The 21,890-nt window shown below is 45.9% G+C and overlaps 1 protein-coding gene across 2 annotated transcripts; it reads right to left on the minus strand.

Annotated features, from left to right (window-relative positions):
• Positions 1 to 2: 2 nt before the first annotated feature.
• Positions 3 to 20,979, minus strand: UGP2 (UDP-glucose pyrophosphorylase 2). Of its 2 annotated transcripts, none has more exons than XM_080389567.1 (10): positions 20,520 to 20,979; positions 14,161 to 14,288; positions 13,504 to 13,611; positions 6,719 to 6,904; positions 5,159 to 5,292; positions 4,199 to 4,496; positions 2,937 to 3,134; positions 2,510 to 2,752; positions 1,940 to 2,044; positions 3 to 1,102 (listed from the first exon to the last, which is right to left on the minus strand). In XM_080389567.1, exons 1-10 carry the CDS (start codon positions 20,962 to 20,964, stop codon positions 995 to 997), a joined length of 1,953 nt encoding a protein of 650 aa, XP_080245693.1. In that variant the 5' UTR covers positions 20,965 to 20,979; the 3' UTR covers positions 3 to 994. The 2 variants fall into 2 exon arrangements, with proteins under 2 accessions (XP_080245693.1, XP_080245694.1); XM_080389568.1 differs by lacking the exon at positions 20,520 to 20,979 and adding an exon at positions 19,921 to 20,198.
• Between the last annotated feature and the right edge of the window lie 911 nt (positions 20,980 to 21,890).

Raw genomic sequence — 21,890 nt, forward strand, 5'->3', positions numbered from 1 at the left:
CGTTGTTTTTAAAGACCAACTTCTTTAATGATACATACCAGTGTTATACTAAGCTTATAAAATAAAGTTGTCTGCATGTAAATACAAGAAAAACATTAAGAAATCAATAGTGATCAGGACAGGGATTTCGATTCCTGTACAAATTTAGAAATTACTCAGGAGAAGATAAATTAACATACATGGCTGTGACAATATGAACACAGGTGTAGTCAACGTGATCCATTTATTGAAAAAAGGGGGCAGATCAAGGATTAAGATATTAACAGGAGATCCAGTCTTAAATGGGATGTGAAAAAGCAAACACCACACGTGGATACTGAGGCATTTTTCTCAAGTATTAAATTCTTTGGGCGAGTTTGGAACACCAACGATTCCCGCTCTCACAATATGGAAATGGAGGTACTGGCAGCCTTACCCCAGTGCCTTGATGTACAACTGGGACAGGCCATCCCACTGTAGTCCAGGGGGGTTCACGAGGGCTATAGATCAGGAGAGTTGTGAGCACATGAAATACAGGGGTTTTAACAGCCCATTTAGCAGTAATGAAACTTTTGGTTTTCAACTGTGCCTTCATAAAAAGCCACATGAGTAGCTAACCGTGCTGTCCCGCATGTATTGCTTCACAGCTTTATTTCTGCAGTTACAAGCAATTCAAAACTACTAAATGTTAGAGGCAAGCCTCTTAACTTCTTATCAAAGAAGATCTGTCCATCTTACCGCAAGACAAACAGTATTGCACTTCAAGGTTATATTAACTGAGTTACAGAATCTCTTTAAGGACTGAAGCATTACTTACGCACATCCATTGCGCTATGTGTCTGCTTAACAAGATAAGCAAGAGAAATTAATTTTTAAATTAATACTGCAGGGTACTGTGAAGATGACGAAGCATAGGCCCTCTGTGTACTTATATTTCTAATGCTTAAAAGGGTCTTCCATTACGGGGCTGGGGTAGCACAGCCGCCTACAGCACTGACCGTGCCCTCACGCTGACTCAGTGGTCCAGGATCCGAAGGTTGCCGGACACGATTTTGTTCTCTAGTAGAGCTCCAGCTGGGATGTCAATCCTGTCACCGTGATTTGCAATGATGATAACTGTTCCCTGGAGTTACAGGAAAGAAAACAAGTGTTGAGAGACTTTCTATGACCTGCTGACTTGGGATGAGGGAGAGCAGCGTTGTCTGGAGGACCAGTTCGGTGTCAGCTGTAACAGAGCCAGATCCTGGATGCGTTTAGTTGCATTGTTTCTGCATAGACTTCTTTTTTTCCCCCCACAACAAAGGTTTTAAACAAGCAATACTGGAAACAGTATAATCACCAGCATAGTAGATACTATCAGTTTACAAGCAGAGCTGATGCCTTATTCGAAGACACACACTTGCTGTAAGCATTCTTAGTGTCTGCTTGCTTTTAAAGGTGGAAAAATGTTCCCTGCACCGGCGTGGCACAGCTCGCCGTCGCAGCTGGGCACAGAGACCTGTGCGTAAGCCTGGCTGCTGCAGCCACCCTGGCACTGATCCGTGTGAGCAGCTACCTGCCCTCGACTGTTAACAGGGCCACGAAAATGTTGTTCTTGAGCTCAAGTGAGAACTGGAGAGAAACTAACTTGCTCAGCCTCAGCATTTACTAACAAATCGAGGACCCCCAGCTGACGGGAAGGGGCTTGTGGCTGCAAGGCCGGCCTGGGAGGGGAGGTGGCAGGTGCTGTACAGCTGAAGGATGGGGGTGTAAGTGTTGTTCTGAACAGCGCCGTGTGGTCTGTGGTGTTCACAAGGTTCGCAGATAAACCTCATCTCTCCCTGGGACCGTACAGAGGCAGCTACCGCAGGAACACCCAGCGCTCCTTCGGAAGGGTCGCTCCTCAGCCTTGGCCCCCACGACCCTGGGGCCGGCTAAATCCCTAGGAGTGACTGCAGGAGCATCCTAGTTACACACTCACCTTTAATGAAACATTCTTCCCAAATGTAACATCACCTGAAACAGTGAGATGATCCAGCTCCAGCATATCTGGAATACTTTCAAACCTCCGCAGGTAATCTTGAACCTTTTGGAGAGAGGAAAGAATAGAGACAGTTTAAAATCCACCTGTGGATTAAAGACAAGTGTGGAAGCTTCCTGAAAACTCCTTTCAGGGACCTTTCAGGAAGCTACATCTGACTTAATACGAGTTGCTACTTTGAAAGCAACGTGGCATTGTCATTTCTTTCAGCAGTAACTATGAGAAGCAGTAAGGGCAGTATCCTGCCAAAGCTGGGTGAGCTCCAGAGCACGCACACAACCCCATTCACCTGCTGTTTCCTCAAGCAACGGGGTAAAAGAGCACCCAACAGCAGTATGACATCATGCACATTACGTAGTTTTATTCTAACAGCCTAGTAGTTATTTACTGGGAGCAAAAGGGAATTCCCAGATGGGCAGAGGTAGATAAACCTCACTTTAACTTATTTATTGCTATGGACTGCGTTTTTATTCAAAGAGGTAAAACCAAACTATAATTATAGGAGTTTACCTTTGTGAAAGAACTTCCCAGTTTCACAAGAGGCACTGTTGGAAATTCACGCTTCTCGCTCATGGTTAGAGATCCAGCATTAAGGCTATACAAATTGGACATCACAAGCAAGAGATCCGACGTGGTCTTAACAGGCAGAAAACGACTACGAGGTACGTTTATCCCCAGAGAGTTCTCAAAACTCTTAATAGCAGCACCAACTGCCGTCTCCAACTGGATAACATTCAAGCCTCCATCCAGAGTCTGGAAGAGAAAACTCAACATGAACACAACCAGCAGGTAAGGGCGCTCCGAACTAGAGCGTAAGTCAGCGCTCTGCATTTACAGACAGGCTGGCTCCTTTTTGAAGGCAGCAGTCCCTGTCTAGTTACCTAGAAACAAATGCTCTTTTGAGTCCGTTTCCTCTAAAACCTTCCTAGCTGATTACCTTTGGGTTAACGATGATCTCCATATCGATAGCGTTTTTCTCTTGCAGCCTTTTAATTGCAGACAGAGCAATCCACAAGTTATTGGTGTTGAATATTTTGAATTTTGACACGGACTTGAATTCATCCACGTGTGCTTTTGGGACCTGAGCTATCTCCACGAGCCTCAGCTTGTTTTCATATTGTGTAAGCGTGCCACCCTGCAAGGGTCGAAAGCAGCAGTTTTAAGTCCTGTTCATGAAATGCCAGAGAAACCCTCCCTCACCCGGACGCGCTGTTTTGTTGGCATTTAAAGTTGAACCACAGTGAAAACACGTTGCTTGTGTTCAGCTACCAGGTTACTAATTATAGAGCATGTTTGCAGTACAGTCAGAACTGTTGAACGATCATGTTTCAGCACTCTAAGACAGTTAATTCTTTTAATGAAAGTTGAGAATCTTTTGCAAGTGCTGCTGTTGTCAAAAATCACCTTCAGCAGTACTTTGCTAGGTTACAGAGCAAAATCTAAATTAAATCTTAGAGTTTTGTACTTGTGGCACTTACAGGAGAAACGAGCAGTACTTCAGTAACCTGAACTGTATTCCCACCATGCATTTTGGTGGCTTTGTAAGACCTTAATATCTAATGAATACAGAGAAAAATAGTGTCTCCTCCCCATCCTCACATTTAAAAGAGCAGAGGCAAAGTACAGTTACGGCACAAATCACTGCATGCCAGAAGTATTTGATAAGTGCCATAAATACCTGACAAGCTGTCAGACCTGGACTTTGAACAAAGGGGGGCGGGTGGGGCAGGAGCAGGGTGGCAGCCGTGCCAAGCGCCGCGGGCAGCGCACACCTCGGCAGCGCGGCAAGCAGCCTGCGCAGTGTTCAGGCAGCAGATACACAGTCGCTGCATCCCACCCCGCAGTGCTCTGCTTCTGCTATCCTCAAACTCCTCTGTGACAGGCTGGAGGAGCTATGGGGGCTGTGACCCGCACCCTGCGGAAATCACTGGTGTTTTCAGGAATCAGGCAAGCCCAGGCTGTCCTCTGCGGTTGCCCAGAACCTAGATCCAGTTTGTTCCATGAATCGGAACTTCAGAAACTCACTGATTTTGTGCATCTCGGATTAGATCACAGCTGATATGTTAAAAGGTGCCTAAAATAGCTATGGGAAGATTTAATGTCTCTCCTCCATGCTTGAATTCAGACATACAAGAAGCCGAGATCCCCACCAGCACGCCAGGCATTCAGACAGACTCACACAACTGTCTCCCTCTTTACCTTCACATCTGCCCTCGTTTTGTTGGTGACTTCCATGACAAATTCACAGCGTTTTCCATTGGGTGGGTTCATAAGGTGGTTAAGAATGTAAAGGTCCACAGTGGCACCCAAGTTATCTATATTGGACACGAAAATGTACTCCTTCCCCTCTCCGATAAGGTTATCCAGCAGACCAGAGTTATAGAAACTGGCATAGATATCTCCATGGCCGGGGGGGTACCAGCACTCCGTATTCTCTCCTGAGTAAGACACGTCCTTGGCTATCGGAAGCAGAGTTTCCTTGTTAATCCTAGGATACCTGGGAAGACAATGGGTTGTGTTAAGTCCTCACTAGTGCTGGACTAGCAAAAAGAAAAACACAATACAATAGTAAAGGTGCAACTACACGTGCTTTTTCACACAGCTTTTGGAGGTAATGCCTTCTAGACGGGCATAAATTCCCTGAAATGAAAGACCCATCTACACACTGAGCTACTGCTGGGAAGGTACAGCATGCAACCTCTCAGTGAAGGATTTACAGCCATAGCTCTCGGACCATGCTGTAAACCAGCTTTCCTTGGACAGGCAGGTTCAGAGCATGCCAAGCGTGCCTCGGACATCATGAACCACTCGGTTTGTTCTTGGTAAGGAAGCCCACCTTCTCCCGCCCTCCCGAGCCCAGGGACCCCAAAGGCAAGTTCAGGAATGAAGTGGCCAGCACCCAGCACACCATTATTCACACGTTTCTCAGAAACTGCATCCCACACGCCCCCCTCTCCCTAGTTCTAATACATTGCCCTTGACTCTGCTTAACACCTTGATGTTTCGGTCTTTCAAAGAGCCCCAAAACAGAGACTGAACATGGGTACAGAAGACACTGTTGCTACCTCAGTGTCTCCAACTAAAACCTCACAGCACTGGAATATGGAGAAATGCAAGCTAGTTTTTCCTTTCACCCCAAGTGGAGAAGTGGCTTGATACCTGCTTTGATTAAAAGTATATATCTTCACACGGCTGTGACTGTATTTCTGCAAGATTTTCTTTGTGTCATCATCAGTGTTGAAAGAATTCATGAGAACAAGAGGAACATCGGTGTTGTAGGATTTGTTTAAATGCTGAGATGGGAAAGAAACGGTAAATTCAGCATGTATTATTAGCTTTAACTCCCAGCACCTAAAGATCTAGGAGAACGACATTAGATAAAAATGACTGGAAATAATAAATGCTGAGATAAAAGAGAGATGTGCCTATGTTGAGAGAAAAGATAATAAATAGGTAAAGGAAAACAAATCCCTGTAAGTAGTAAAGATACGGTCCACATTAATTAATGTATAATTCATCATTATTAAATCTGCATCAAGACTGAAAATTTGAAAAGCATGACACCACATAATAATTATTTTAGATTTTAGTCTACTGTTGATGCCAAAAGGCATGTTTTCCCTCAAATTACTGAAGGCTGTCAGGGTGAAGTTTGATAAGTGCCAAGCACTCTGGTAAGTGCTTTCAAGCTGCCTTGGCAGGCTGTGAGATGGACTACAGTCCCAGGAATACATAACAAATGACATGTCACCACATTAGTAATTCGAGAATCTATAGAATGGAGCTGAAATACACAAAAGCCCATGTGCACAGCAGAGCACAGGCAAAAATCAGAAAACACGATGGCATTCCACGACAAACCGAGTGCAGAAATCATAGATATTTCAGTGAGTTCTAAGCTTTGTGCATCAGATCATCCTCATCCACTGTGGAGTGTCTGGGATTGTTACCCTCTGGTGGAGTTTGAGACTTCCACAGTGACACTTCTGAGAAAGCGCCCGCAACACCAAAGGATTAGGACTGCATTAGGTGGATAGAAATTTCAGTCTGCTATAGAACTGTCTAACAGATAGGGCAGAGTCACTCCAAACAGCCCCCACACTGAGGCAAAAATTGTTGGAGCTCCAGAAACTCTGGAACAGGCGCACCCAATTTCCTACTCTGATGACCATTTTAATTATATGCTGTAAGAGAAATATTCTGCATTAAAAACATCAGCTGAAATGTCCTCTCTCAACACCAGCAGCTGTTATTTTATTTTACTTTTTTTTCTTCAGCAGAAAATGCCAGCAATCACTTCCAGCATGAGTTTTAATTTGACAAGGAGCTTGGAGCTGCTCGGAAGGACTTTGTTCTAATGCACGTTAAAAAAGCTTTTAAAAATCTAAACTTAAACTTGCAGCTGGAGGAGTTCAGAGACGAGCCCAGGAGTTAGCCGTGCCATGCCAGCTCCGATTTGATTGCTCGTGTTTCTGGACACCATCACCACCGTCCGGGTTGGTGTGCACAGGCTGGATTACACTTGTGCTAACGTGTGGAGTGGACCACCAATTGCTTCAACCCTTTCATGCCTATTCTTTCCAAATTCTCCACTCCAGACCTCCCTTCCCTCTCTTCTTCCTTTTGGCAAGTCTCCACTGTGATGTCTCCGAAAGGGTCACACAGGAGAGGCTCCAGGTGCTTCCTCCAGCATAGAAAGAAAAGCCCATCAGAAGTTACCTCAATCTGCTGAACCGTCAGATCCAAGAAGGTGTTCTCGTTCCGCACCCCGATAAGACTTTTGGGGCCTTTACAACCCATGCTTGTGCCCAAGCCACCATTTAGTTTCACAACCACCAGCTTGTTCAAGACAGAAGCGATGTTATCGGGCAGCCCTCTGGCCTTTATCTTCTCATAGGGCTGGATCTGTGAAAACAAACAAAAAACCCCAGCAGTCAGATATTTGGAAGGGAATTGCTTTCTCTTACAAATCTTCAAAACTCAAGATTTGGCAATAGCACCCACGCTTATTTATATGATTTATGACACTACAGAACATTTGCAGAACTGAGTCTACAGTAATCTGATTTGTTACAATACAAATAACTGAATTTGTTACTACAATAACCTCTTTTCTTGAGAATTTCTATAGACTTTGTGACACCAGTCACAATCGGCTCCATCCAGACGAAAAGCTGTCTCTGCTCCTCCAGGCAGGGGGAACTGACTCAATGGTGAAGGCGGTTAACGAAGAAGTCAGGCCAGTTACATCACTTACCACAACTCTCTCCTCTCACCCTGCCGAAGGAGAGGGGGTCTCCTTGTGAGCCACCCAGCGCTCCTCCCCAGTAAGGTGACCCCCTTCAGTCAGGCCCCAGTTTAAGGACACAGGCCCTGCATGCAGGACACGAAACTTTCCCCCCCCCCCAAGCAGCTTAAACTTGCAACAGATTATTATTTTTTAACATATATATATTTTCTCTGAGGTTATCAGAGGCAACATTCTTGGCAAAAGGTTGGTTCTTTGGCTCAGTCTAAACCAATTTTTATTCCAACTACTAGTCCAATTTAATAATTCCTCTCTCCCAATAATGTGCTACAAAGTGGAAGAAAGCTCCTAGTTCTTATCCCACAATTTTCAGGATGTGTTCATCCAGCTCACATTAAGCCTTGCAGAAGTCTTCCACCTCGCTGACAGCTACACCCTACAGGTTTGCAAACAGAGCATGGGCTGCACTAGGGGCTAGTGATGGAGAGCAAAATCAGGTTTGTAATGACAGCATGCCTTGCATTAGGCATTGCTTGTCCCCTCATCCAGAGCACCCAAATCAAAGAAACAAAGGTAACAATGCAAGAGTCACGTGAAAACTGTTAGAGCAAAATCAATACAGTTATCCTTTAGCCTGTCCTTCTAGAGATTTTCTTTTCAAGAAAAGCCTTGGTGTTTCAGTGCTGTGTGTATTCTAGCAGCAGGAAAATGATTTTCGTTCAGATAAGGGGTGTGTAAGATCCACAGCTGATTTCCAAAACCAAATACGTACAGAGTAGTTTCCAGAAATGTGTTTGCTTTGGGCAAGTCAGGCTGAGGTTCAAATGGAAATTCACACTGCACTGGAACAAGAGTCATATTTCTTACTCAGATGTGCGGGGGTAGAGAGCAGAGTTTGCGCAACTCCAGCATTCCGGTATGCCACAGGCAGTAGATTAGAGCAGATCCCTCACATTAGGGAAATTCTGCCTTACAGGATCCGGAAGGTTTACGGTATATATTTAAAGATAAGATCGCTCCATGTGCAGTTAGCATGGCTCAGGCAATAGCGCAATCACTGCCATTTCACACAGGACATACGCAGGAACTTCTAAAGCTCCTAGAACATTTCAGGAACAGAAGCGTGCAAAAAGCAGAATCTTGCTGTGTTTTGTCAGCAATAGAGATTGTGTTCAGGCTGGGCAGGCACCTTGAACAACCACCATTCTTCTCATTAACAAAGAGGTGATAAACACTGATTTTAACGTGCTGAAGGTACATCAGAAAGCTTAACGAACAATTCACTACCAGCAGGATCTACAGAGATGTACTCAAGAGATTTACTGCTTCCCATCCACTCCAAGGTCAGAAACACTCTGTATGAGACTGCAAACAGATTTAAAACATTCAGGTTTGAGCTTCAGCTGGGCCAGATGCGAGTCACACCCACAATGTTCAGACAGTCTGAACAGCCAAAAAATGATTTCAACTTTCAAGTCTCGCTGCGTTCTTCTTGCATCACTCAAAATACGGCTCTCCAAAAAGACAACAGTCTGCCACTCAGTCAGGGCCAGGCTGCCTCAAAATCAGTTGCTTCTGCTGAAGTGCCAACTACCTTTTCATGCCTTCACTATCATGCCTGAAACTAGCTTATGCAGAAAGCTCAGAGTGAAATCCTGATGAAGTTAAATGGTTCCATCCAGGCCCTCCATCAAGGACTTTGTCCAGTGGATGTTCAGCTACAACACAAAACTTGTAACTCAGCCTTGCTAAATATTTCAGTTTTTTCTGGCAAAGGCACTGGAAATGACAACTTGGCAACGAAGCCCTGGGTCTTGAAGGGTCCTTCATTCAGAGAATAACACATGTCAAGATCTCAAATCTGAGCAGGATTGTTGCAGCATCAGGACTGCTGGATGCCAGCGCTACCGTCTAGCAGTTCCAGTCACGTGTAGGCACTAACATCCAGAATCGCCTCATCACCTATGAGCGTACACACCAGCGTAAGAAGTGCTCCCCAGTAATAAAAATCAAACCTCGCTCTAAGGGTTTGGAGCAGTGGACTTGACAAGTGCGTGCTGATGGGGAAATACTTCAGGAACAGAAACAGGCAGGGTGATGTGCCTTACAGATGCATGACTACAGCGTTACTCATTTGAGACACATCTCAAAACTGTCATTTGGAATTCTGAGATGACATATCTCACTGCTTCTGGTTTTGTAGACAATGTCACAGAAGTGATTTTTCAGAACAGTTTGCATGAGGCAACGTTGGGAGTTTGACTAACAGATTTCAGAAGCATACTCCTACTGCAAGGAGGTTTGCAAGCGTTTGTCAGAGACAGACAAAGTGAGCATCAGGGCTGTCATCGTGGGTAGACTGGGAAGGAATACACCCATATTAGCCAGTTTGTACTTACAGAACAACAAGGAAAGACTCAGCACCAACGGACGGTTTTAGAAATGGCACCAAGTGAACCCTTAAAAGCTGTTTCCGGAGTTGAAGGTTAGGAAGACATTTTGCTTTTGAGGAAGAGCGTGACATTCATTTCTTTCCTTCACGATGCAGTTCACTGCGATGACAACCTGAGCTGCAGACAAGAATCTGGCCACTGGGGAAAAAAACCTTCCAACAAGCAAGCTCCTTTCACAACTCACGTTGTTTTGGATGCTCTCTTCACTTCCTAGATGAGGTTTTGTATTGCTGTTCTGAGGTTAACTTGATCACTTTGGTTCTCTCTGAGGCCTCCCAGCAGGGCGTTGCTATTGCTTCCAATTCAAACAAACAGATCACTGCAATCTACATCAACAGGGTTAAATTACACTTGCCGTGTCTACATGCTTTACCGCCTCTCTTTGTTAACCGGCACTCTGACTAAGTATACCTTCTCTGAAAACTGTAACCGTAACGGTCCCAACTATGCTAGGTATCGCTGTAAGCCTTTGGACGTATGGAAGCAAAGCATCAGGAAGGAAAAAACAAGACAGAGGTTTACCAATACGGCATGAAATGGGTTCAATCTTCTGATATTGGAGTCTGGAGCTTACAAATTGTTGGCCATTGGTATTAGCTGTTGCACTGAAAACACGGAGGTCAGTGATGAAACCTCCCATTGGAGAGAAAAATGAAGGAGTATTACAGAACAATAATTTCTGTTTCAGTGTACTCACAGGAGCCTTTACTTGTCAGCAGATGCTTCAGGGAAGAACAGAAAGTTACATTCAAAGAACAAGTACAGCGGATAACACATTAGAAGACCCAAAGAAGTCTGATCAGAAATTCTGTTCCTGCATAGCACGCTCCCATGGCACTGGGCAAAAGCCTGAAACACCTTTCCAACCTAATCTGAAAGTCAGAAGTAGCTTATGTAAAATAGAAAATTAAAAGACAAAGCCTATAAATGCAATAAACTATTAATGAACTTTGTTAAGCTGTTAATAAAAAAAACACCTCAACGACCCCACGCTTTGGCACATTTGAGTGTTTTTATTTTATTTATAGACACATACACACACACACACACGTCTGTATGTATATACATACACACACATATATATACCTAGACAGATCCTTTGAACTCTGCTAGGTACCAGCTGAAGATTACACTTGCCAGAATTCTCAGTGCTTTGGACTGATCAAGCAGCAAACCAATTCTCCGAAACAATCACAGGCAAATAAATTCACACCGGGGAGAGGAAGTCAATGTTTTCTAGGCTATGATCCTTGTAGTGTGGGATTCTCAAAAGCAGCCGAGCACCCCACCTCCATCACCACCTCCTCGTAAAACAAGGTCGTCCATACAGGCAGTTATAAATCAGTTCCAAGATTACCAACTTTCCCAACAAGTCTTGTGTGTACCAACCTCTGTGCCGGTCTAACAAGACCAGGAGGGGAGTGCACTGTGAGGTTTTATAGCTAGAAAAAAAAAAACAACTAGAACTGAAGCACTCAAACAATCTGTGTATACTCACAGATGGATACTTGTCCCAAAGAACTCAGTACTGCAGTCTTTATTCTGAAGCTCTTCTAAAATGATCACTCTTACACCCTCTAAAAGCTCATACTGTTTTCACCTATACTAGCTAGACTAGTAATTCTGGTCTTCAGGAAATCAACTTTTACCTAGTAATTCCACAAGTCATACCCCTCAGCAAAGAATAATTTGGCAGAAGTTGCCCTGCAGGTCACTTGAAAAGGGTTTCATGTAAGACACATTCCGCTTTCCACAGTACGTCCTCTACATGACTGACATATTAAAGGAGGTGGAGGCAGGATGAATACAAGCAGGGTTTGAGAAGGGTAGGGAGATGGAACTCTTATGGTAAGGAAAAAAAAGAAAAGAAAAATAAAGTTAAGCTTGCTCTCAGTTTTTGAGCATCCTCAACCCACCTCCGGTCAGATAAGGAAGCCTTAAGTATCATCCAAGTAATCCTAAAGAAAGAGATACTTACTATGAAGTAAAGAAGGCATGGAAGGAAGTTAGTTTGTGGTTATTTTTCCCTAGCTTGCTTTTGTGACATTTACCAAGTACGATTATTTATTTGGAGTTCATGCTAGGAAGCAAAATTTCATTTAAAATGATGCATGCATCTCACCTGACCCAAAGTGACTTGATTTTGCAGGATTCTCACTTTCTCTCTCTCTGTAAAAGCTGCGACATGGCTAAGGGGCACATTCAAGAACCAGCCAGGCCAGGCCATAAGGAAGCCGAGCGATACTCATTTTGATCTTGCCCTCCCCTTCCCACCCTCTGTGACCTTAAATTAGACCTTTGTCAAAGTTCTCTTTTAAGCACCCTGCCACGCCTGGGAATCTCCCATCGGTCTCTTTCAGTGTCTTACCATAATCCTCCCATTTGACATTTGCTCCTGATTTCCTACCCGGTAATTTTCAGTCCTTTACAGAACATGAAAGTTTTTCCATTGAAGGCGTGCAAAACTTTAAAAATAGACAATAGCTCTCCCTCTCCACAAAGCAGCCCATTCAGTCGCATCAAATTGCTGTCATTTAATCCCAGGCTTTATCTTGACACAGGGAACAGGTTATTTCTTTCATTGTTCCAACTACCTTTTTACGTATTTAACAGGCTTATCACTCCCCAGAGTCTCACCCCCTCTAGACTAAAAGCAATCCCCTTTTCTTCAGCCTTCCTTATAAGTCATGTTATCTAGAACTCCAGTTTCTCCCCCTGGCCTCTTTACTGAAGGTAGATTTTTATCCCCAAAGCAACACTTCATTCAGTGTTACAGTACAGAAGAGAGAGACATCACATGTTTTTGAAGTTAAAAGAAAACACTCAACCTTGGAAAAACCCTAGACTTGCTCTAAAACAGCATCATTCTTCCAACGCTTTAGAGAGCAGCACTGCATCTGTTCTGGAAGTAACTGGACAGCCTGCCTTTCAGTTGGAAACAGAGCCTCGATTGAATCACCACAGAGAGGCTAACAGGAACCACAAACGTGTGAGGACACAGAAGTCCTGCAATATGCCAAGATCACTACACTGGGAAATGCAAGAATTCGTACCACAACTACACCGTTAGATACACAAGAGTCAAAAGACAGCCTAAGGCCACAGATGAATCAATAGAATGAGGTTAGGTTTAATAGCAAGTATTTATTTCAGTACTAAACAGTGCTGAAAAAAATATTCAGCGCTTTTTCAGCAGCAGCTCAAGTGGCAGGTTATAAGTTATAACAACATAGATGACATTAGATGAAAATTACGCCCCCTCAGCCCCCCCTCAGTCAACTACTCAGATCCCTCGTTTTTACTGAGCTGCTGCAGGTTACAGAAATTGCTAAATGAGCTATGCAACACAGCCCACTTGCCATATGTCCATTTCAAATTATTCAGCGGAACGGATTGCTGGAAACAGTCTCATCTGAGACACGCAGCCTTCTTTCACGGGCAGGAGGGAAATGGGAACAACAAGGGCCCTCCCTCCCCTCTAACACAAGCTACCGTGGACTCCAGAGAAGGTACCAAATGGTAAGATGGAATCTGTCCCACTTTGCTGCCCTGCTCAAAGGCAGCTAACAAAACACCACCAAAGAACCTGACACATATGTTAAGAACCTGACACAATGCTGAGGAACACTACAACATATGTGTCAATAAATAATTTTTTTCCAGTTAGAACCCAAAGTGCTGTCCTACGTGATTTTATGAAAGCATGGCACAGATATCCATTCTGTGGGCAACTACATCATTTACTACAAGCAGCAATTATCAGTTCTATGTTCCCTCCAAGCTGTCGCTTCATCGGAACTTACCGAATCTTCTGGAGGTCTCTGAATCTTCCCCCAGTCCACAGATGGTCCCTTTTCTTGCAGGAATCTATGAAATAGCTTCTTAAATCCTTCCAGGTCCTTTTTAGTGTGCTACCAAGAAGAAATGCATTAGTTAAGGCTGGCGTTTAATGCATGCCTATTCAATCACAGACACATTTCTACAGACTTGATGTACAGTCTATTCACAAGAGTAATTTTATCAGCACTGACATGCTAAAATTTAAGTAAAACTCTAAAAGGTACCAAAAGCCCATTTCCACTAAAAGCTCAAAGGTGCAAAACCAACTCGGATACCTAAAAGACAAGTCTTTATAGTCAAAACCACAACCATCAGAATTTGGCCCAGTCTTTATGGTAACAGCTTTACCCTCCCCTTCTGTAATCCATTAAAGATTACATAAAACCTTTAATAACTAAAGATGATTAAACACTTCATAATAACTCTTGTCACCCAGTTTATATGGAACTGAAAGTCTCCTACTGACATTGTATCCAGGCTACTCTTCCACACAGGATCAGAGCACATCCTAAAAATAAAGATCATGGTATTCTGTGATTTGTTTCCCTGTATAGTATTTGCCTCAGTTTCCTGCATCTAACTTCTCACGCTCTGATTGAGTCAAACATCATGCTCCTTACCTCTAGCTCATTTGAAGTTGCAGTCGCAAGTATCTTATCAAGTTCTACTTTCATTGAATACTCCAGCTCTTGTCGAATGACTTCCTGAAACTGTGAAGAGCCAGCTTGAGACATTGCTTTGCTGAAATCTTAAATAAAAATAAACACAGGGGTTAAAGGAAAAAGAAGAAACCTAGCTTATTTAGACTACAAATAGTCTTCAATTTTCTTCTAAAAACTAATAAACTCCTATAATCTAGTCTCATTTTATTACTGTGCTAGCACTCCAGGAACCTTAAGTTTTTACTCTTGACGACTTGGGAGAAGAGACCTTAAACTGGGGCCAAAGCACAACTACCCTTCTCTCAAAACTCAAAAAACCCCAAACCAACGATACATCTCAAGAAGTGCCCAAAAAATCCACAGCAGGATGCTTTTTTGCTAGAGGGCCAAAGAATTCATATCCTACCGCATCAACATACTTTAGCAAGTAGAAGTGTGAAAAAGCTTCTCACTAAAAAAATTCTTTTATGTAGAACATTGTGATTGAGGGTATCCTTCTGTTCACACAAGCAAATAAAAACATATGTTTTCATTATTTATACAGTGCGTTTTCACACAATTTTTAGTTTGTTCCAGTAAATATTCCTCTACTTTATCACATGAGTATTTTCACACTACAGCATGCATTTCAGTTACTAAGCAACCTAGAAAATTAGTCTGTCTATCACTTCAGCATTTGTTTTGCTTTTGAAAGTGATAAGCTCCATAAATGTGAAAAAGAGTAAATACACAAATGTTCTACACAGTAAAGTCCACATCGCAGGAAGAAACGGGAGATAACATGACTTTATTCTCCAGCAGAAAGCACTTGAAGGGAGCGTGTTCTCAAAAGACATTCTGAGTATGTTCTCTAAAGACCTCAGTTAATTTAATTTCTGCCAAATCCCTTGAGTAATCATTTCTCTTAACACAGAGAGTGATGTACTGCCAAATATAGCTGGATTTTAGAAACACTCTGAATACTAGTGCAAAAAGGGACAGGAGGAAACTTTGCAAGTGAACAGAGCAATGCTGCCAGAAAATACTGTTAGAAGAGGAACCTGCGTTTGAAGTTTACTTATTTAGAACACGCACTAAAAGGCTATTCTATTGAGAATGTCTAAGAAAGCCAATGGCAGTGCATTTTAATACAATTTTTTTTTTTAAGCAAAGTATTCCACAGCCTCAGACTCAGTGACAGTATCTAATCCTTGCTTTGAAGCCCACAGAAGCCATTTTCCTGACTGCACTGTTTTGCAGGTAGGGGAGGGGAAAAAAAAAAAAAAAAAAAAAAAAAAAAAAAAAAAAAAAGGCAAGTGCTGCAGTGCACATACTGTGTGTGGTGCAACACGGGGAACGCCAGCTCAAGATGAACAGTACAGTGAACAATAGGTTCTCTTTTTTAATCAAATGCTTCATTTAGTAGTAAAAGCAGATAACGGTTGAAAGCCTGTTAGGCGTATCTTTCCAGGTCAAATACGTAAAAACACGGACAGCTCTTCATTAGGAAGCGCCTCCTCCTACAGAAAAAGGAGGAGGTCTATACCAGCTTAATACTTCCCTACCGAACTGCTACACGTACGGTCTTATCATTCGCACATTCTGGGTGGATGCATACCAAAACACTGTTTAAACTTCCAGAGAAACAACTGCTAGGAGCTACTTTCATATGTTTGCAATCCTCCCTGCAACATGTTGTAATACAGGACTTCTGTTACAGCAACAACAGTGGCCATTTCTCACAGTTCATCAGCCTGTAAAACAGCTGAACCTCCCCATATGATGCAACGTGTTTCAGAAGAAACTCTGCAAATACCAAGTATTCAACCGAGACCTTCATTCGTGCCGTGGAAACGCCGGGGCTGAGGAAGGCAGCGCCAGCTAGGCTCTTTCCCAGGCTGCCATGGAAGTAGGAAAATCTTGTTCGCTCCTATCAGCCCAAACACTTGTATGTACCAGATAAAAGCATTTAGAGATTTAAGTAACATCACAAACAAATCAAAAGAAAAAGGCACCATAAAAGTAAATGCATGATAATGTCCTAGTTTGTGGGGTTTTTTTAAATAATACTATAAATTCTCCACAACTTAATGAGCAAATGCTAAACACATGTGACCACCAATGTCCTCGCAGAGAAGCAAAGCAAACCTGTTGCTTTTTCCAAACGCCAAGTGTCAAGCACACAGACCAGCCAGCTAGATGGGACATTTCTTACCAAAACGCAGACCACCTAAGCCATCAGTGCTGTCAACTGCATCTTGCATTGGCAACACAGAATATTTAGGCTTCACATCGCCCATTTAACAACTGCTGCAACCACTCGGTCTCATCGAGATTCAACATGCCAGGGCACGGTTACTCAGGGAGAGCATTATTAGTGCTATTAGCACTATTACTATTTTGGGGAAAGGAAAGACATGGCTGGAGTCCATAAAAACATGTGTTTGCCTGGTGCAGGAAAAGCATCTATTCTGCATACCTAAGAATTTGGATACTGTTACTAAGCAGCCAAGGGAAATAACAACTCAAAAGATTGTCTGCTTTTAACATGCCACTGCAAGGCAGAGGCTTTTAAGCATTTCTCTTAAGAGACGTCCACCAGGATTCGGACTGGTCGGGGACCTACAGCACTCTCTAAAGGCTCCCCAAAGCCAGACAACAGCAGCAGCATCACTGCATCCACTCCAAACCAACAAACTCTGTACTGGTTGTTCCCAAGTTGCTGCCCCTCGGGGGTTTTGGGAAGAAGCTGGTTTTTATGCACCTCAGCCTACCACCAGCAGAAAGACAACTGCAGCCCTTTAACATGAGCTGCTGTTAAATTTAACAGCCCGGGTGAAGGCTGATTTCCCTGTTCCCCTAGCAGCAATGAGGAAGTAGAAAGGCCAGCGTGACCACGTATCTGAAAGCAGTTATTTCCTACAGGCATGTAAAATTTCCAAAGGCTATAATGAAAAGCAGTTATTGTGCCTCTAAAAATCACATGAGAGGCAGGGGTGTTGGATAATTGCAGGAAGAGATTTCCATGGTTTGTGCAGCCATAAACTCCCAAATTATTTTTTAAAAAGAAATGCCTCTTCCAAGCTGTTTTGCAACCAGCGCCTCAGATTCCAGCCTAAGTCCACTTTTACGGGACCAGTATTCTTGAATGCACATCTGAAGGAAGAAAAGGGTGGGATAAGGTAGTGGAAGACTCTTGCGGAACCGGCCCACGCAGGAAATTAGCACAGAAGCGCATGACTAAACAGCTACATTTCAGAAAACACTCTGCTTTGCAAAATGACCACCCAGGATATCTTACTTTAATGTCATCCATAGAAAGTACTTCCTTAAGTAGCGGAGAAAGGACAACTCTTTAATGGAGTTTGCAGTGGTGTCTGACGCGTGGAGATTTTCACTCAAGCCCTCCTGCCCCCACTGTTATTTCTAGCATGCTTTTGTGCTCTGCTTTCACTGCTAACGTGCCCCCTGCCCTCGCAGCATGAACTACAGCATAGGGCAGAGTACTTGCAGGTTTATGATACATAACTTTATAACAAACATACAAAAAAACAAAATATGACAAATCAGATTAATAAAAAAGTCTTCGTACACGATCAGAATCAAAATAAGGGACAGAAGCCCTCAGGAAAACTGCATGAGAACAGAAGAGCAGTGACCCTTACGCAGGGGCTTCCATGTGCTTCCTTTCTGGCCATCCCTCCTCTTATTCCACATTAAAAGCAGAAAATGTGTTAAGATCTATTAGTTTGGTTCATTAATTCACTCAGAAGAGAGCTTCACTGGCTTGGTACTCGGTACGTAAGGACCCAGTACAGGAGGGAGTCATGGGACAAGTCAAGCAAGAAGTCCCCTCTCTCATGAAAAAAATGGAAATCTTTTGGGCTAAGGGTTATGAACTGCAGCTACCTTCACAATCCCAGTAAGTATACAGAAAGACCTACAGCAGAAAGTTATTTAGGTCCCCTTGGAGCCAGACTACTTGCATAAAAATCTAGAAGGGTAGCCAGTAAGTTAAAAGCATGCAGCTGAACTTTAAACACTCCATCCTTGAACTCTGTGCTGAGGGTACAGGCTGAATGCCTCAACTTCCACCAACTCCGCTGAAAGTTCAAGGCAATTTTTATCCCCGACGAGCGCAAAACCCACTCTTTAAATACCCATACTATAATGTGCAACGCTAATAAATATTACTTCGTTTGATTTCTAAAATGGAACATACCCACTCAGCCTTTACGAACGTTTTTCTTTTCCTACTACTAGAGGCAAAATCTGTCAACATACATTGGACTGAAGCATACATGAAGTGAAACCTCTGCGCTCGCTCTCTCCTTAGTGGAACGAATGAGCATGTCAGCCTGTGCCAACGCACAAGTTTGCAACCTAGGAAGCCGTTCTTGCCAGCTGCATGCACCAGGAGTTCAGGTGTTATGGTCAGACACAGCTGGGTTTCTCAGTCTGAACAGCTGATCCTCACACTAAAAATATCACTTGACACTGGCAACATGTTTTAGTATGATCGGCGTGATAGGAGTACTTTAAATGACAGATAATTTTTTAAAAGCTTTTAGGATCGTCAAATCTTTGGTAATATTTTAAAAACTGGTTATGATCTTTACATAGGTTTCTTCAGCTTTCAGTTTCATAAACAATATCACTTGCATGCAAGATGGCTACCTTCAGCAGAAGGCTGAGATAAGCCAATACCATTTGAAAAGAACAATTCTGAATGTATTTTTGTAAGTATTTTCACAGCAAGAAGGGGATTATCTAGGTAACTTTCAGAGCAGCCTGCCGAGCAGCATGGCTGTAATACTTCCCTCCTTCAGCTCTCTGCATTTCGCCCAGGTGCCACAGGGCATTTGCAGACAGCTGATGCATTTACACAGCAAGTGTTGTGCAGTCCTACACATCCACGGGATGAGCGGCAGGCTTTCCCAAAGCCCGCCAAGGCCCTCGGTTGCCTGCAACGTCCAAGTTGACACAGCGAAAGACCTATTCGTGTTCTTCCTACAGGCAGCATCACGTTTGTCGATAGGCCTGCAGGGATTTACACTGAGGAAACCTACAGACACGGATTTCATTACAAAAAGCACACACACACACACACGCACCATTAGGAATACCGGATAGGAGAGAAAGAAAATTGCCACGGCAATGCACCAAAGTCGTTTTTCTTCCCAAAATGACCTCTTGTGGGCTGGTTCCCTGTTTTGCAATAAAGGAATCTGAAACTCAGACCACGTACGCATATGCTCACACATGCGGAGAGTAAAGGAAAGCGGCGGGAGCCCACCGGCATCGGAAAACGCCAAAATACACTGAAGACTCTGAAAAAAAGTGAAGACGTTCGACCTCAGCGCTCTTCCTCCCCCAACTTCACAGACGGCTTTAGCGGAGAGGGGAGATCTGCGCTTACAGGATCGCGCTGTAGACTCCAGATCCCGCCTGGATCCCTCCAGCCGTGGGGAGAAGCCCCGGCGCTACAGCCGCCCGGTTCCCCCGGTTCCCCCGTGCGGCCGGCAGCCGAGCCCCGGGAGCGCGGTGGGAGCCCCGGGAGCGCGGTGGGAGCCCCGGCACACTGCGCCTCGGGTGCCGGCGGGGCGCCTGCACCCACCGCTGCGCCGGGGAGAGGAAAAACGGGGGGATCATAAAAAAGGCAGCGCGTACACGCACAAGCGGAGCGTACGCACATCTGAAGGGGAAAAAATAAAATTCTAGAAAGCACGCCAAGCTTACCTTTCGCAAAGGACGACATTTTGGCTGCTTAATAAAACACACACTTTGCGCGTACAGACGCGGCGCGGCTGGAGCGCGGGGCTGGGGGCCGCCTCCCCGCGCCCCTGCGGAGCGAGGCCCGGCGGAGCGGCTGCGCGGCGGCAGCGAGCGGCGGCCCCGGCCCCTGGGAGCTGCCCGCCCGCCGCGCCTGGCCCCTCAGCCCAGCGGTGCCTCCCGGGCCGGCGGGCGGCAGGCAAACCCCCAGGAATTTAAATTTCATCAATGAAAGAGGCGGATCCGCCGCGCCCCAGGTTTCACCACCCCCAACCCTCCTCCTCCTCCTCCTCCTCCTCCTCCTCTCCCCTCCCCGCCCGGCTGGGCCGCACGCCCGCCCCGCCGGGGCGCCCCGCACGGCTCCTCCCCGCCGCCGGACCGGGCACAGGCCGGGCCGGCACCGCCGCCTGGGGCGCGCTGTGCGGCCGTTAGGCCTGAGGGCGGGCCCGCCTCTCCTCAGGCGGCGGGAGGGCCGGCAGGCGGCGGGAGGGGCGGCGAGAGGCACCTCCGGCCGCCCCAGGGGAGGCGGGGGGGGAGATGGGGGGTGGCGGTCCCGCCGTACCCACCTCGTCGCTGCCGGTACCGCGGGCGGCGGGGGGCGGGGAGGGGCGGGGCGGCAGCGCGGAGACCCACCGTCCCCCCCTTCCTCCTCCCTCCCCCGGCGGGGGCGGAGCCCCGCCACCTTCCCGGCGGGCCCTGCGCGGCAGCGGAAGCGGGAGGGGTCGCGCGCCGCCGCGCTGAGGTGATGGCGGGAGCTGCTCTCGCCCGCTTCACGGTCCGGTCCCGTCCCCGTCCCCCAAACCGGGTCCCGGCAGGTCCGCTTTCCCCCGTGCCCCGCCGGCGTGGGGTAGCCACCGGCGAGCGGCCTCGGCCCGGCAGGGGCTGCACGGGGAGCCGCCGCATGGGTGGCCCATTTGGGGCTTGCGAAGCATCTTCTCGCCGCCGCCGCCCGTCGTTCGCCCCGCGGCTCCCCTGAGGGGCCTCAGCTCCGCGGGAGCGCGGGGGGCACATCGCGACTGTGTTCTGTCGCGACACCCGGGGATCGAGGGGGGGAGCTTTGAAAAATGGGGCTTGAAGCAAAGACTGCACCAAATTCCATGCGAGATGCCTGGTGTATCTCAGATTTATCAAGTTTATCATGAATTTCAGTGGCTCCGCCCTGGCTGACAGGCCTTCAGCCCCGGGTGCCTGCAGCGCTTCGGGCACCATGCTGGCAAGGGCCGAGGTGCCAAGGCAGAGTGTTGATTCTCAGCTCACCCCAGCTCCCCTCGTTGTTTAATATTCTCCCAAGTTTTTGCTTGAGGGCACTTTCCAGCTGTGCCTGGGCTTCCCCCTCCAAGGCAGTGATGCCCCTTTACAGCCTGTGCCCCTGCCCGCCATACACCACCACCCCCCAGCAACAGCAGCAGCCTGTGGGGTTTTGCCAGTGGGCAGGAGCTGACAGCACAGATCCCACAGCCCAAGGGTGCAGGGAGCAGGCACCAGCTCAGGCTCAAGGGAGAGGAACCACCATCAGGCAAACGTTGGGATCAGTTGGGATCGGCAGCTTGGCTGGTGGGAGTTAAAGGGCAATAGGCCCAGGCTGCTCCGCACCAGAGCATCGTCAGAGCATCGTCCAGCGGCAGCACCTGCAGAGGGAGATGCTTCCCGTGCCCATCTGCAGACAACGTGTTGGCCCAAGCCCACCTTTGCCGGTGGTGTGGGTTGGTATGTCCAGTTTCGCTGTGTTTTTAGGAGGCAGGGGCGCTCCTTCCCTCCCACCATCTCTACATGGACTTTTATATTTATATATATACTTGTATATAAAAAGATGTGTCATATGGTTGACTCATTCAGCACAACACTTTACACCAATAATAAGGAACCAATACGTGCTTGGGCAGCCCCTTATACCCACACCAAGTAAAGCTGCAAACAAGGTTTTTTTTGTTGCTCCG

This window comes from Falco punctatus (assembly GCF_963210335.1).
Source record: "Falco punctatus genome assembly, chromosome: 5".
Lineage (NCBI taxonomy): Eukaryota > Metazoa > Chordata > Aves > Falconiformes > Falconidae > Falco > Falco punctatus.